This window comes from Gorilla gorilla, chromosome 23 (assembly GCF_029281585.2).
Source record: "Gorilla gorilla gorilla isolate KB3781 chromosome 23, NHGRI_mGorGor1-v2.1_pri, whole genome shotgun sequence".
In the NCBI taxonomy this organism is placed as follows: domain Eukaryota; kingdom Metazoa; phylum Chordata; class Mammalia; order Primates; family Hominidae; genus Gorilla; species Gorilla gorilla.
The window spans coordinates 30,872,778-30,889,234 of NC_086018.1; the positions used below are offsets into that span (position 1 = coordinate 30,872,778).

Consider the following 16,457-nt stretch of genomic DNA (forward strand, 5'->3'; position numbering starts at 1 on the left):
TGTTGTGGGCTGACTGCTATTCTAAGTCATTTGCTTCTCTCAAACACCCTAAGAAGTGCTTTGACCCATTTTACAGATGAAGAAACTGAGACCCAAAGAGGTTAAGTAACTTTCCAAGTGGCGAACAGGTGGCAGAGAAGATTGAAGATTCAAACTCTGGCTGTCAGCCTCCAAAACCTGAATTTACCACTGATCTCCATGGCATTGTTACCTTTAATATCTTTTCCAACTCTGAGATTCTAGGATTCTCTGATGTCAGGACATTATAAACTTATTATAACTCTCTTAAATTTGTCAAACCAATTCTAGATCTCTATGATTACAGACATGATACTTTTAGAATCAATATTTAAATCAAGGTAGGATTATTACACAGAAAACACAACTGAGTAGAATCTACCTTTGCCATGTTGTTCTTTTCAGAATTGACCCTAAAACACAGCGCTATGTTTGTCAGAGCCAGTCATTTGTAATGTGTCAGAATTTCGACTCTAGGCAAGTGCTAGGAGCTAAAATGAAGGTTCCTTCAAACATCCAAGTAGCTGCGGTGCCAAGCTGATTTCGATGAGTTGAGTTCTTACTGAGCAGTTCAAATGACCAGACTGTAACCAGGGGCTTCATTCTCTCACCCACGAAGCACTAGGGCAGTCAAGGGGAAAGACTGACGCAGAAGGAATGAGGTTCCCATGGGCTGGGTCCAAAAGACCTAGAGCGAGTGCTTAGTTGAAACATTTGCCAAAACCTCAAGGAACACCCACACAAAAATAAGAAGTTGCTCGGCACAGAAGTCAGGGTAGGGGATGTTCTTCGAAGGCCACACTCCATGGCAGGCATACAGCAGCACGCTTAAACATGGTTCCTGTTAAGGCTAGAGAGGCACCATTCACATAGAAGTCATCATCGTGACTCTACCCACCCCGTGCCCCCACCGCATAACTGAATGCTGAGTGTGGACGGCATTTCTTCCAGCACTTGGCTGCATTACCGTGCTCAGTTGGCAAGCCTTGGGGGGAGAAGAGGGGTTCAGAAGGAAGACCATCTGAGTCCATCAGAACAATGTGTACTTTTAACAAGGCAGGGGCGCCGAAACTCAGTAGGTCCAACAGACCAAGTTATGCTGTGAAGGTCTTGTGGACCACCTACCCCCGCCAACCAGTCACCACTTAAAAGATGAGAAAATGCCAGCTCACAGGCCAAATGGGAGGCATTTAGAAGAGACACCAATGAAGAGATGTCTGGCTTTGTATTAATTACTGTAAGTAAATTAATACCAAATGCCAGGAAGTAAAGTAGAGGCATTTTCCTATTATAAACCCTTGGGACAAGCCCAGAGACCACCAGCAGTCCAGGGCTTGTGTACGCTGAGAACTGAGGGGATAACAGAATTGTGCAACACCTTGGTGCCCCACCGCCCCCATTACCAAATCTCACAGTTCACAGTATCGCCTTGGCACACTGGGCTTGTGTAATACTCGTGGACTTGACCTGGAATCACAAAGCGGACTCAGCTTCTGTTACATTCATTCACCCCAGTGACTCTGGGCACACACTGTGCCTCTGAAGGAGGCACAGTGGCCATAAATGGAAATAGCATTTGCCTGCTTCCGGGGACCTTGGTCATTGACTTCTGAGGCTTTCCTGGGAACCAGTCTAAGATAATGGGTAAGAGTATGGACTCTGAAGGCAGAGTCCTCTGCTTGGAATCCTAGCCCTGCCATTTCCCAACTGTGTGGCCTTAACAAGCTACTTAGCCTGCCTGTGACTCAGGCTCCTCATCTATAAAATGGGCATAATAGTTCCTACCTCATAGGGTTGTCATGGTGATTCGTGGGCTAATATTAAAGGAGATTTCTCAACCTCAGTACCATTGACATTTGGGGCCGGATAATTCTTTGTTCTGGGGGCTGTCCTGAGTATTATGGGATGTTTAGCAACCTCCCTACCCTCTACGAACTGTTGTGACAACCAAAAATGTCTCCAGACATTGCCACATGTCCCAATTATTTCCTAGGGGGGCAAAATTGCCTCCAGTTGAGAACCACTATATTAGATTATGTCGTAGATACAAATAGCCAAATATCAGCAATTTCACATGGTTCAATCTAACAATTATAAAGTATTTAACCGTTAAAAATCTTTGAACTTTGTAGATACATTTATGTGCTTCATCTGGGATAAACGAACCCAATGCTTTCATCAGACACTCAGAAGAATAAAAAACATGGAGGATTTCTAGCTTGAATTCAACATTCACCAGCCAAATAGAATTTCTATAAAGTGGGGTTTGTAATACATCCCTCCCAGGGCTCTTTTAAGGATACTGCAAGGGGAATGTGAGTGAGAATGTTTTTGTGGGCTGGAAAGTGTCACAGAGATATCATGAGAATGCTGGCTGAGTTCACGAGACTCAGGTCCTAAGGTTGACAAAGAAAAAGGACCTTTGTCACAGCTACTTCTCTGGATTTCTGAAAAGGTGCTGGGATGTGAGACATGTGTAGCCGAAGGAGTGTTGTGGGGCAGTTGGAATGGGGGGTATGGCTGGCTGCACAGGAAGGTTTCTCTGGGAAGGCACCAACCTGGCTAGTCAAGAGGATCGGTGGCTTCATCTGGGGTGAAGGGGGCCCTGGGGTGGGTAGATCAGTGACCGGCCACTGGACAGCTGAACAGGGGAGCGAGATTCCCTCAGATCCAATGTCAGCAAGCCTTCTGGGTACTGAGACTCCTCTCCTGTGTTCCTCTTATTTTATTGATACATAATAAATGTACATATTTTGAGAGTCCATGTGGTATTTTGATATATTCAAAAATGTATAGTAATCAAATCAGGGTAATTGGGATATTCATAACCTTAAACATTTATCGTTTCTTCATGCTGGGAACATCTGAATTATCCTCTACTAGCTACTTTGAGATATACAGTAAGTTATTGTTTACTGTAGTCATTCTACTGATTCAATGAACACTGGGTCTTACTTGTTCTGCCTACTCGTATTTTTGTACCCATTAATTATATCTCTTTCCCCCAATCCTTATTACCTTTCTTGCCTCTGGTAACCACCAATCCACTGCCCATCTTTATGAGATTTACTTTCTTAGCTCCCACATGAGTGAGAACATGGTGTATTTGTCTTTCTGTGCCTGGCTTATTCCACTTAGCAAAACGACCTCCAGTTCCAGCTGCATTGCCACAAATGACAAGATTTCATTCTTTTTTCTGGATGAATCATATTCCATTGGGTATAGATACCAGGTTTTGTCTATCCATTCATCTGTTGATGGGCACTTAGGTTGATTTCGTATCTTGGCTATTGTGAATATTGCTGCAGTCAACATGAGAGTGCAGACCCCTCTTCCATATTCCGATTTCCTTTCCTTTGGATACATACCCAGCAGTGGGATTATGGATCATACGGGTGTCCAAATTGGGAAGGAAGAAGTCATGATGTTCCTTTTGCCCACAGATGTACCGAGGCTTCACCAAGATGCCCCATGTGCAGTACATCCACACGGAAGCTTCCGAGAGTCTCTGTGGCCTTAAGCTGGAGGTCAACAAGTACCAGTACCTGCTGACAGGTAATGGCCAACTCTAGCTTCTAGGCCAGGGTTTGGCCAAGGTCCACTGTTTCTTGACTTCAGAAGAACACATAGGAGTAGTTGACTCACCAAATGTCCAGTAAATTGTAAGGAGTCTCTAATGTTGAATTCATCCTACTTACCCAGTGCTAGGAGCTTGAGGCTCCTACACTTAGGCTGGACTTTGGAATTAGCTCCACCACTCACCTGGTGGAGGAAATCTCCTAATTTGTAGCTTCTCAACTTTACTGTAAATAAAAAGGGAGTATCTGTTCCTCTCCACCTCACACTCGACCTGTTAGGCCCATCTTTGAAAGTTATTCATCTTTAGGCAGTCAGTGTAGTAAAGGAGAAAACAAAAACAAAAATCATTATAAAGGAAGTGAAGAGTTGGCCTCTAGTCCTAGCTCCAGTATTTAATGGGCTTGGGACCTTTGGCAAATCACTTTACCTCTCCGAGCCTCATTATCCTCATCTGGAAAATGGGGCTACAGTCCATTTTAAAAGGTGTTGGGTAGGGTGAAATAAAATCATGGGTCTGAAAAGTACCCAGCCACAGTGCCTGGGCTAAGTGGGAACATAGTAGGTGTGAATTCTTTCTGGGCTAGGCTCTGGACAAAACAACCCTCTCCTTGTTTTCTTCTTTCCTCCTGTAGGTCGCGTCTATGATGGCAAGATGTACACAGGGCTGTGCAACTTCGTGGAGAGGTGGGACCAGCTCACCCTCTCCCAGCGCAAGGGGCTGAACTATCGGTACCACCTGGGTTGTAACTGCAAGGTAAGCTCTGGGGTCACTGGGGGAAGGAGGGGAGGTGCTGACTTGCAGCCCTAGAAACATCAGCTCCCAATGCACTGGGTGCCAGGCCCTCGGCTGGGATGGGTGTGCATGTGTTAGGCCAGGGCAGAGGGGCAGGTCTGAGCAGATATAGTAAGGAATGTTGCCCCAGGCGGGGCAGTGAGGAAGGCAGGGAAGGAAGAATGCCTTTCTGCTGTAATCAGCGGCCTCCATGATGACCACTTGGAAGCTGCTGGGGCATGAGGGCTCTTGAGTCCCTGGCCCCACCTGGCAGTTCAAGGCTGGAGGTATAGGATCCTGACACTGGCAGGTTCTCCCAAGTGGTTTCAAGTGGACTCACCCTGGTAGCTGACTCATCGGTAACCCCACCCCAGGTAGGCAAATGGGCCCAGGACTGCAGAGACCAGATGCTACAGAAGGTCTCTCTTTACCAGGCCCATCCCCCTGACCCAAGTATAGGGCCAAGGTACAGCCTGCCTGCTGTGGGAGGAAGTTGGGCCATTCTCTCACTTCATCTTCAAAACAATCCTGTGTGGATTTAATTACTATGATCTCCATTCTGCAGATGAGAGCTCAGAGAACTTAAGTAACTAGCCCTAGGTCCCACAGTTCACTGAATCTGGTTTCCAACCTAGGGCAGCTAGACTCCAAAGTTTATGCTCTAACCTTTCTAATTCCTCGATTCCCTAAAACAACTGAGATCTCCCATCTGAGACGAAAAAGTCCTCTCAGTAGTCTAATTCTGCTACTTACTGGCTGTGTGACCTGCAGCAAGTTACTTAACCTCTCCGAGCCTCCTAAAACTGTGATAAGAATTAAAGAGAATAATATCAAAGCACTTATCAGAATGTCTGTTAGACAGCAGGTGCTCAAGCTAGTGCTATTTATATTATGATCACTGAGGGACTGATGTGGCTAGGCTTCCCGTGCAGTGGCCCCAGGGTCTGAATCCAGGCTCGGCAGCCTCAGGCCTGGGCATACCATGGCAGAGTCCATCAACTGCTGCCTGTTATCTAATTGCAGATCAAGTCCTGCTACTACCTGCCTTGCTTTGTGACTTCCAAGAACGAGTGTCTCTGGACCGACATGCTCTCCAATTTCGGTTACCCTGGCTACCAGTCCAAACACTACGCCTGCATCCGGCAGAAGGGCGGCTACTGCAGCTGGTACCGAGGATGGGCCCCCCCGGATAAAAGCATCATCAATGCCACAGACCCCTGAGCGCCAGACCCTGCCCCACCTCACTTCCCTCCCTTCCCGCTGAGCTTCCCTTGGACACTAACTCTTCCCAGATGATGACAATGAAATTAGTGCCTGTTTTCTTGCAAATTTAGCACTTGGAACATTTAAAGAAAGGTCTATGCTGTCATATGGGGTTTATTGGGAACTATCCTCCTGGCCCCACCCTGCCCCTTCTTTTTGGTTTTGACATCATTCATTTCCACCTGGGAATTTCTGGTGCCATGCCAGAAAGAATGAGGAACCTGTATTCCTCTTCTTCGTGATAATATAATCTCTATTTTTTTAGGAAAACAAAAATGAAAAACTACTCCATTTGAGGATTGTAATTCCCATCCCTCTTGTTTCTTCCCCACCTCATCATCTCCCAGACCCTCTTCCCTTTGCCCTTCTCCTCCAATACATAAAGGACACAGACAAGGAACTTGCTGAAAGGCCAACCATTTCAGGATCGGTCAAAGGCAGCAAGCAGATAGACTCAAGGTGTGTGAAAGATCTTATACACCAGGAGCTGCCACTGCATGTCCCAACCAGACTGTGTCTGTCTGTGTCTGCATGTAAGAGTGAGGGAGGGAAGGAAGGAACTACAAGAGAGTCGGAGATGACGCAGCACACACACAATTCCCCAGCCCAGTGATGCTTGTGTTGACCAGATGTTCCTGAGTCTGCAGCAAGCACCCAGGCCAGAATAACAGAGCTTTCTTAGTTGGTGAAGACTTAAACATCTGCCTGAGGTCAGGAGGCAATTTGCCTGCCTTGTACAAAAGCTCAGGTGAAAGACTGAGATGAATGTCTTTCCTCTCCCTGCCTCCCACCAGACTTCCTCCTGGAAAATGCTTTGGTAGATTTGGCCAGGAGCTTTCTTTTATGTAAATTGGAGAAATACACATGCCATACACTATCCACAGATATAGCCAAGTAGATTTGGGTAGAGGATACTATTTCCAGAATAGTGTTTAGCTCACCTAGGGGGATATGTTTGTATACACATTTGCATATACCCACATGGGGACATAAGCTAATTTTTTTACAGGACACAGAATTCTGTTCAATGCTGTTAAATATGCCAATAGTTTAATCTCTTCTATTTTGTTGTCATCGCTTGTTTGAAGAAAATCATGACATTCCAAGTTGACATTTTTTTTTTCATTTTAATTAAAATTTGAAATTCTGAACACCGTCAGCACCCTCTCTTCCCTATCATGGGTCATCTGACCCCTGTCCGTCTCCTTGTCCCTGCTTCATGTTTGGGGGCCTTCCTTTAACTGCCTTCCTGGCTTAGCTCAGATGGCAGATGAGAGTGTAGTCAAGGGCCTGGGCACAGGAGGGAGAGCTGCAGAGTGTCCTGCCTGCCTTGGCTGGAGGCACACCTCTCCTGGGTGTGGAGACAGCTTGGTTCCCTTTCCCTAGCTCCCTGGTGGGTGAATGCCACCTCCTGAGATCCTCACCTCTTGGAATTAAAATTGTTGGTCACTGGGGAAAGCCTGAGTTTGCAACCAGTTGTAGGGTTTCTGTTGTGTTTTTTTTTTTTAAATAAAACTATAATATAAATTCTCCTATTAAATAAAATTATTTTAAGTTTTAGTGTCAAAAGTGAGATGCTGAGAGTAGGTGATAATGTATATTTTACAGAGTGGGGGTTGGCAGGATGGTGACATTGAACATGATTGCTCTCTGTCTCTTTTTTCAGCTTATGGATATTTATCTTCTATTAGTATTTGTATCTTCAGTTCATTCCACTTTAGGAAACAGAGCTGCCAATTGAAACAGGAGAAGAAAAAAAAAAAAGCAGCAGACAACACATTGTAGAGTCTTGCACACACACAAGTGCCCAGGCAAGGTGCTTGGCAGAACCCCAGAGTGGGAAGAGAGTACCGGCATCGGGTTTCCTTGGGATCAATTTCATTACCGTGTACCTTTCCCACTGTGGTCACGCCATTTGGCAGGCGGAGAATGGGAGGCTTGGCCTTCTTTGTGAGGCAGTGTGAGCAGAAGAAGCTGAGGCCAGCATGTCAGTGGTTTTGAAGGGATGAGCCCAGACTTGATGTTTTGGGGTTGTCCTTATTTTAACCTCAAGGTCTCTCATGGTGGGGCCCCTGACCAACCTACACAAGTTCCCTCCCACAAGTGGACATCAGTGTCTTCTCTGTGAGGCATCTGGCCATTCGCACTCCCTGGTGTGGTCAGCCTCTCTCACACAAGGAGGAACTTGGGTGAAGGCTGAGTGTGAGGCACCTGAAGTTTCCCTGCGGAGTTGATAAATTAGCAGAACCACAGCCCCATCTGTTAGGCCTTGGTGAGGAGGCCCTGGGCAAAGAAGGGTCTTTCGCAAAGCGATGTCAGAGGGCGGTTTTGAGCTTTCTATAAGCTATAGCTTTGTTTATTTCACCCGTTCACTTACTGTATAATTTAAAGTCATTTATGTAGCTGAGACACTTCTGTATTTCAATCATATCATGAACATTTTATTTTGCTAAATCTTGTGTCATGTGTAGGCTGTAATATGTGTACATTGTGTTTAAGAGAAAAAAAATGAAACCCACATGCCGCCATTTTCCTGAATCAAATTCTACAGTGGAATGGAGAGGAAAATACTTCTAGGCAAGCAGCTAGACTGGTGAATTGGGGGAAATAGAAGGAACTAGTAACTGAGACTCCTCCAGCCTCCTCCCTATTGGAATCCCAATGGCTCCTGGATTAGGAAAAAAGTTTAAAGTACATTCATGTTCTTGTTCTGTGTCACTCGGCCCTGGGTAGTCTACCATTTACTTCACCCCAAGTCCTGCTGCCCATCCAGTTGGGAAGCCATGATTTTCCTAAGAATCCAGGGCCATGGGAGATACAATTCCAAGTTCTCGCTTCCTCCTTTGGGCATCTCTTCTGCCTCCCAGTCAAGGAAGCTCCACGCTCAGGCTCTCAGCTCTCGGGCCAGTGCTCTGGTCTGTCCAGGGTAGGTAATACTGGGAGACTCCTGTCTTTTACCCTCCCCTCGTTCCAGACCTGCCTCATGGTGGCAACATGGTTCTTGAACAATTAAAGAAACAAATGACTTTTTGGAATAGCCCTGTCTAGGGCAAACTGTGGCCCCCAGGAGACACTACCCTTCCATGCCCCAGACCTCTGTCTTGCACGTGACAATTGACAATCTGGACTACCCCAAGATGGCACCCAAGTGTTTGGCTTCTGGCTACCTAAGGTTAACATGTCACTTGAGTATTTTTTTGAGAGACAAACATTATAAAAATCAGATGGCAAAAGCAAAACAAAATGGAAAGTAGGGGAGGTGGATGTGACAACAACTTCCAAATTGGCTCTTTGGAGGCGAGAGGAAGGGGAGAACTTGGAGAATAGTTTTTGCTTTGGGGGTAAAGGCTTCTTAGATTCTCCCAGCATCCGCCTTTCCCTTTAGCCAGTCTGCTGTCCTGAAACCCAGAAGTGACGGAGAGAAACCAACCAGAGATCTCGAACCCTGTCTAGAAGGAATGTATTTGTTGCTAAATTTCGTAGCACTGTTTACAGTTTTCCTCCATGTTATTTATGAATTTTATATTCCGTGAATGTATATTGTCTTGTAATGTTGCATAATGTTCACTTTTTATAGTGTGTCCTTTATTCTAAACAGTAAAGTGGTTTTATTTCTATCACACATCTGCTGTCTCTTGCCTTGTTGTGTTCTGACGCCACGGGGAGTTATGTATACACCAGCAGGCCTTGAAAGTCTGTCCCCAGCTCCAGGCCTGGACATGTCCCTCCCTCCATGCACCGCTATGGCCTGGCCCCACCCTGCTCCAGTCCTTTTCCCTTGCAGAAGGAATCTCAGGAGAGGTGCCCTGCCTTGACTTTGCTCCCTGATTCTATTGCTAGAGTCCTCCCTAGTTCTGCTGAATCTGGATGTATTAATATATCTGTACCTAATCACCTATTGGTGGTACAAGTACCCCCCAGACTGGAGCCCTTACTCAGCCCTCCTTGTTTTCTTCCTAAGAATCCCAACCTGGTGGAGGTGGGGAGGGGCGGCCTGCAAACAGCAGTCCTTGATGTCAACTGCCTGCTTGAAATTCCAAGTATGGCTTGGCCTAGTTGGGAACACCAGGAACTCATGAGGTCTCACGACAGCTGGTGACCTTTTCCCAGAGCTTATAACAACCTCCTTTCAGAGTATACAGCAGGGCCTCTCACTGTCAATGGGCTGGGCTGGCTGCAGACCCCTCGCCCGACTTTCATCCCACCATTGACAACGTTCCAGGTTTTCACCCTTGTTTTAAAGCTACTCCTACTATATGCCAGGTACAGCACTTTATATACAGGATCTCATGAAATCCTGACTACTCGATGAGGTTGCTCCACAATCATCCACGGTTTTTACCTGAAGAAGTTGGGGCTCACAGAGATAAAGTCATTTTTCTGAGACCTAGTGTGTAGACAGAACTGGCATTCAAATTCAGGCTAGTTTGATAATGAACTCTGAATTTTCCCCACTGTAAGGATGCATACAGTAAGAAAAATCCAGGGTTTGGGGATATGCTGGGTTTCACATGTGCCCTTCTTATCTCAACCAGCATGTTCTGGATTCTGTGACTCTTGCCCGATCAGATACAGGGGAAAGATCATCAATAGAAATTCTGCTTGGTTAGAGTGATTACTCCTGGAACCTGCAGTCCTACCCATCAGTATCTCCAAACAGGACTGTCTAGCCCAGAAGCCTGAGCTTGGACTCTACAAACAGCCATAGTAAGTCCCCACCTGAGACTATGGTATACCTTATTCATTATTCTGTTCCCAAAGACGCATTCCCTGCAAGGCCAAGCACAGGGTCACACCCTTGAATTCCTTTGACCAGTTTACGAAGACCACCAACTATGCAAGCAGGCATGTTTCAGGCTCTTTCCTGCTGCTTAGAGCTCCTCCCCCCAACACTTTCTGGCTTCAGGTGGAGAACCCTTCACCTCATTCAGAAAGACATTCACCTCTTCCACCCAGATATCCTCCAAATGGGAGGCTGTACCACATATCCTGAGCTAAGCCCTAACTGCTTCCCAGAGGAGATCTCAGGTGCATTCAGAAATTGGAAAGTGAAGAGGACATGTAAGGAAACTGCCCTTCAACAACCAATGCAAATCAAATATTAATATTACTGCTTTTTATTAAAATATGAGTTGAAATCAGGTTCCACAAAAGGCTCAAGTAAAACAACATCCCACCTTGAAAACATCTTTTACCTTTATAATCAGCCTCTGGTTCTAACATGCCCCCAGAACGTGTCCCCTGGTTTGCTGAAAATCTCCAAGTTCCAAGGAATGTGGTTCACCTTTGTTATTTGCCCTACTGCCTGAATTTCACCTGGAGAGATGACTTCCCTTAGGAAATCCAGGCACTCCCACAGGACACTGTGACTCCGCCTTAGAGTCTGCATGGTCAGTGTACAACCCCTAGAGTCCACCTCCTCCATCCAAAGAGACCGAGGACAAGTCATCTGTATTCATTCCGCATCATGCAAAGAAACAGAGTAAAAAAGGGCACTCACCATTGGCTTATGGTTGGGGAAAAATGTTTGCTCCACAAGCGGGAACTTCTCAGGACCCAGGGAATGGAAGATCTTAATGAGCTGAGAGAACTAGGATAGAAGAGGAGAGAACATTGATCAACCATTGTTACCCAGTATAACAAAACCTCCCACTTGATCTGAGGCCTCAAGCATCTGACTGTTCTGAGCCGAGCTTCAGTAGGTGCTAACCTACCCTGCCTATAGGATAAAGACCAGATTCCTTGGCTGGACATTCATCCTCTCCATCATCTAGCCATATTAACCCCTCCATTTCTGTCCAAGACCTAGTAAGTAGGCAGAACACTGGGTTCAGCCCAACCATATTTAATGAGCACTTACTATAGCCTCAGCATTTCACACAACGTCCTTCTCCACCTGCTGATGTTCATGCCCTGCTCCTTGCCTGCAATACCTTCTTTCTAGAGAGGCAGCGCTGCATGGTAATTGATGGTGTTAGATGTGGATCCAGCCTTCCTGGGTTCAAATTCTTGCTTTGCCACTTACTAGCTGTATAACCTGGGAAGTCAATTAAGGTTTCTGAGCTTTGGTTTCTTCACTCGTAAACTGGAGATCCAACCTCATGGGATTGTTGTAAGGATACAGTGTGTCAGAGGCAGTGCTTTGTCCACAGCAGTGCTAAAATGCTAGGTGTTATATTAATAAATATTTTCTCTGCTGTTGCAACCCCTCTCATTTCCAACAGCTCAAGCCACATCCCTTCCCACTGCTCTCCTCCTGCTTCAACACTTGCTTGTTTTGCCAGATACTAGCTATTGTCTCCAGAGCTCAAAGGTGAGCTCTGTCACCATGCTTTATTATTGGAGCAACAAGCTGAACATGGGGGCAAGGCCTGAAGGAAGACAGGCTGCAGGTGCATGGCTGTGGTACTGATATCTTGCTGGAGGGAAGCATAGGCGGTGAAGGGACCTGGAAGGGGGACAGAGTAGGGAGTCAGGATGATCCCCTGGAGCAGATGACATAAGAGAAGGAGAAAGGGCCCTCTGGGTGTGCATTGAGACTAATGTATGCTGGAGACCCTCTGCAGCTGCCATGCTGTGGCGTCAGTTGCAGGTGATGATGAGAGACGAGGTCGAAGCATGATCCATCACAGACCACCAGCCTTAAAGGTCTGACCAGAAAGCTTAGAATTCACCCAGAAGGTGAAGGAGAGCTGCTGGTGGATATAAGCAGAGAAGAGCAAATCAGATTCCGAACAAGATAAAGGAATCAACTGGAATTTGTGGTCCCATGTGGATGCCCAGTGGTTAAAGGAGTGGCCAACCTGACTTGGAGGTCACTCAATACTAAGAGCCTGGACACTGAAAACAGAGCAACTAGGAACTTTCTGCATCCACCCAGGATTGGTCTGCAAACTCTTGGGGTATAGCCTTCAGATGCAGCACAACAGGGAGTCAACTTCGAGGGTTTAAGAGAACTCAGAAATATGGAAAACGATGCATGTGTGTGTGGGGTCCCTCATTTTGCAGACAAGGAAATTGGAGTCCAGAAAGGGAGAGTGATTCTGCAGGTAAGCACATGAGTTTTGAAGAGGCCTAGCTCTACCACTTACTACTAGCTATGTGAGCCTCAGTTTCCTGATCTGTAAGATGGAGATATTAGCAACTCCTACTCATAAGGGTGCTAAGAATTAAACACAATATGCACGTTAAGGGCTCAGGATAGCACACGGTTAGTGCTGATGAGTTGTGGTTGCTACTATCGTGATAACTGTGGTAAAAGGTGGGGAAGGGCTAACACCATCTAGGACCCTTTCCTAACAGTGGCACTCGAAAATCTTGGATGCCATTGGCCAAAAAGCCCAGTTAGGGCAGAATGAGAAGGAGACCAGGGCCATGACAATAGTGGTAAATTCTATCCATACCTATTAAATTAATGCATGTAGCCATTCAGTAAGTACTGAGTGTTCCAACTCTACATGGAACTTGTTCCAGGTATCTAAGGCAGCGAAAATTTTTACCACTTATTGAGTGTGCACTTTGTGCCAGCCACATTCTAAGCATTTTCATCTATTAAATCATAACCCTACCAGGAGGGCTCTATTACTATCACCACTTTCCAAATAAGGAAGCTAAGTTCAGAGAGGTTAAGGGGGTTGCTGCTCAAGTAACACAGCTCATAAGTGGAGAAGCCTGGACCTAGGAATCTGGCTTCAGAGCTCACACTCTCAACTACCACCCTACACCACCAGGTGATCACACAGAGAGATAGCAAAACACCACAGACCAGACAGCTATGAGCTTCTTAGAGCACATTCTACATACCCCAAGCCTCCACATTACCTACCCTCTTTCTGTCCTTGATCTTCCCCCTTGCCACTGATCATAGGACATATTGCATATTTGGCGTAAGTATTAAAGCACCGCACATGCCCCTGCTCACTAGAATGTAAGATCCACAGGGCAGGGATTTTGGTCTGATTTGTTCACTGCTATGTTTCTAGGACTTACAACAGCACCTGGAACACAGTAAGTGCCCAAGAAGTATTTGTTACATGAATGAATAACTTCTAATCAGGGAGACAGATAATGCACAAATGAATGGATAAATTTATCATTCTAGGTGGAGATAAGTATCTAGGAAAAAAATAAAGCAGGGTAAGGGATTTGAGAGTACTTGAGCAAGTGGAGGAGTGGTATTTTTTCTTTGAGATGGAGTCTCGCTCTGTCACCAGGCTGGAGTGCAGTGGCGTGATCTCGGCTCTCTGCAACCTCCACCTCCTGGGTTCAAGCAATTCTCCTGCCTCAGACTCCCGAGTAGCTGGGACTACAGGTGCACGCCACCACGCCCAGCTAATTCTTGTGTTTTTAGTAGAGACAGGGTTTCACCATGTTGATCAGCATGGTCTTGATCTCTTGATCTCGTGATACACCCGCCTCGGCCTCCCAAAGTGCTGGGATTACAGGCGTGAGCCACCGCGTCTGGCGAGGAGTGGTATTTTAAGAAGTCTTTCTTACAGGTAACATTTGGATGGAAACTCAAATAAATCAAATGAATGACTGAAACTAAGGAATAAAAGAAGAGAAATTAAATGTTGGGTGTTGGAGAGAGAGATGGCTTACACTGTGGCCTCACCACTCACTGAGCAAGTTCCTTAACTGGCCTGAAGCTGAGCTTCCATCTCTGTAAAATGAAGGGTTGACACTCACTTCACACGAGAGCGACAGTTTGAGTGCCAGGTAGCATAGTTTTCTGGGACATAGTAAGTGCTCAATAAATGCGGTCTGCTGTTAACAACAATAATGATAGAATGTTCATAAAACAATATGGTGCATCTTTATGACTAATATTATAACATAATACCATATCATAAAGTTATATAATAACGTTTTGTCATTATATATTATTAATAGTATATATTGTCACTGTATTATATATTATATATTACAAAGATCAATTATTACATATATGTAATATCATATATCATATATTACATGTAACATGTATAATATATAACATGTATATATTAACATATATGTATTTATTTATTACAAATCTTTTTTTCGAGACAGAGTTTCGCTGTTGTTGCCCAGGCTGGAGTGCAACGGCACGATCTTGGCTCACCACAACCTCCGCCTCCCGGGTTCAAGCGATTCTCCTGCCTCAGCCTCCCGAGTAGCTGGGATTACAGCGGGATTACAGACATGTGCCACCATGCCTGGCTAATTTTGTATTTTTAGTAGAGATGGGGTTTCTCCATGTCGGTCAGGCTGGTCTCGAACTACCAACCTCAGGTGATCCGCCTGCCTTGGCCTCCCAAAGTGCTGGGATTACAGGCATAAGCCACCGTGCCCGGCCTATAAATATTTACCATAATAATATATAAAATATAAAATTAATATAATTGTTAGGCAACAATTCCAACAAGAGCCCTAGGATCCAAGTTCAGTTCAGTTGCTTAAATAAGAATTTTTACTACTGAGGCCTCCATGCTGGGGAGTGGGCTTGTCGCAGAGTGGGAGGCCACCCACTGCCTCCCAGATCCCTCCAGGTCAGCCTGCCCTGTCACCTACCACCCAGGGCTTGCTGCAGAAGTTGTAGACGGAGTAGAGAGAGTTGACAGCAGGCAGCCCTCCATACTGCAGGCCGATGACCAGGCTGCGGTAGTCTTCCCCGAGGGCCATGCTGTAGGCATGCTGGCGGACCAGGATGAAGTCTGGCTTGAAGGATCTGCTGAGAGAGCCAACAGCAGTGTTACCACACTGGGACATTGATGAAACACCAGGGCATCCGGCCACAGCTTGCTGGGGATGATAGCACTGACTTGCAGGGCGGCAGCTTAGTTCAGAAGGGGGAGCAGGTGGGGGATGAGGGCGGTTAAATGCAAAGGCACAGCTACTCCACTATAAAGTCAAAGGGCTGGAAACACTATATATATTCTCTCTCTCTCTCACAGGCTCTTTCCTAAATTCCCTGCATTGAACATCTATTTCATTTGCAACCAGAAAAAAATATATCAAAGTGAATCAACTGAGATTCTGCAAGGTACCACGCACTTTACTGAATGTATGTATTATCCATGGTGAGGGCAACTGCCCTAGGAGGTGAGTGTTGTCATCAACTCCCATTTCACAAACGAGCACCCTGAGGCTCAGGAAGACTAAGTCACTTGTTCAAAAAGATACGCTGCAGAGAGGCAGCAGGGCCAGGTCTGTGTAGCCTCATGGCTCCGGCTCTTGTTCCTGCAGATCTCAAATCAACCAACATATCTTGTTTTTTCTTTTTTTTTTTTTTTTTTTCAAGTAGCAACCTCTGGAAAGCAGCAAGAGTATGGATTTGATGGCCGAGCCCATGCCAGGCTATTTGCTAGGTCCCTCTAGAGATAGGGTCCTGATGAGTGCTCACAAACAGACCTGGGTAAAGATCTGGACCATCTCCCCATTTTATAGATGGGAACACTGCAGCCCAGGGAAATTATGAACTTTGCGAATCACAAAGCTCAGAAGCAGGAGAGCTGCATTTGAACTCAGGTCATCTGGCTCCAAGTCCACATGCTTTTGACTCCATCACAGGGCCCCAGGAGGATGCACACATTGTTTGATTCATACCACCAAAGATCAAACTATTTTTGGATTCCTTATTTTTAAGTAACACAAAAAAATCAGCCCAGGCTGGGGCAATAGGGAGCACTTATAACCATTTGCTACTTTTATCTGATTTTAAAAGTAATACACATTCTTTGTGTATAAAAAAACAAAAATTCCTTGGCATGTACAAAGAAGTAAACAAAGTACTCATAATTTTACAATGCAGAGGAAACTCCTGACAACCTTTGTATATACATTT

General features: G+C 45.7%; 2 protein-coding genes across 9 annotated transcripts in view; one reads left to right on the plus strand and one right to left on the minus strand.

The window, feature by feature from the left end:
• Positions 1 to 9,254, plus strand: part of TIMP3 (TIMP metallopeptidase inhibitor 3) — a 61,655-nt gene extending 52,401 nt beyond the window's left edge. Inside the window, exons 3-5 of the mRNA XM_004063368.5 lie at positions 3,462 to 3,573; positions 4,230 to 4,351; positions 5,393 to 9,254. Of these exons, the coding sequence (XP_004063416.1) occupies positions 3,462 to 3,573; positions 4,230 to 4,351; positions 5,393 to 5,590 (432 nt within the window). The 3' untranslated portion in view covers positions 5,591 to 9,254. The remainder of the gene's footprint in view (positions 1 to 3,461; positions 3,574 to 4,229; positions 4,352 to 5,392) is intronic.
• SYN3 (synapsin III) overlaps positions 1 to 16,457 on the minus strand; it is a 553,389-nt gene that overhangs the window by 349,976 nt on the left and 186,956 nt on the right. For 4 of the 8 annotated variants that reach the window (XM_031005415.3, XM_004063365.5, XM_063704814.1 and 1 more), the window contains exons 5-6: positions 15,185 to 15,341; positions 11,133 to 11,222 (exon numbers count right to left, since the gene is read on the minus strand). In XM_031005415.3, the coding sequence (XP_030861275.1) occupies positions 11,133 to 11,222; positions 15,185 to 15,341 (247 nt within the window). Of the gene's footprint in view, positions 1 to 11,132; positions 11,223 to 15,184; positions 15,345 to 16,457 lie in introns of all 8 variants that reach the window. The other 4 variants (XM_019018272.4, XM_019018273.4, XM_055374322.2 and 1 more) reach the window with 1 other exon arrangement.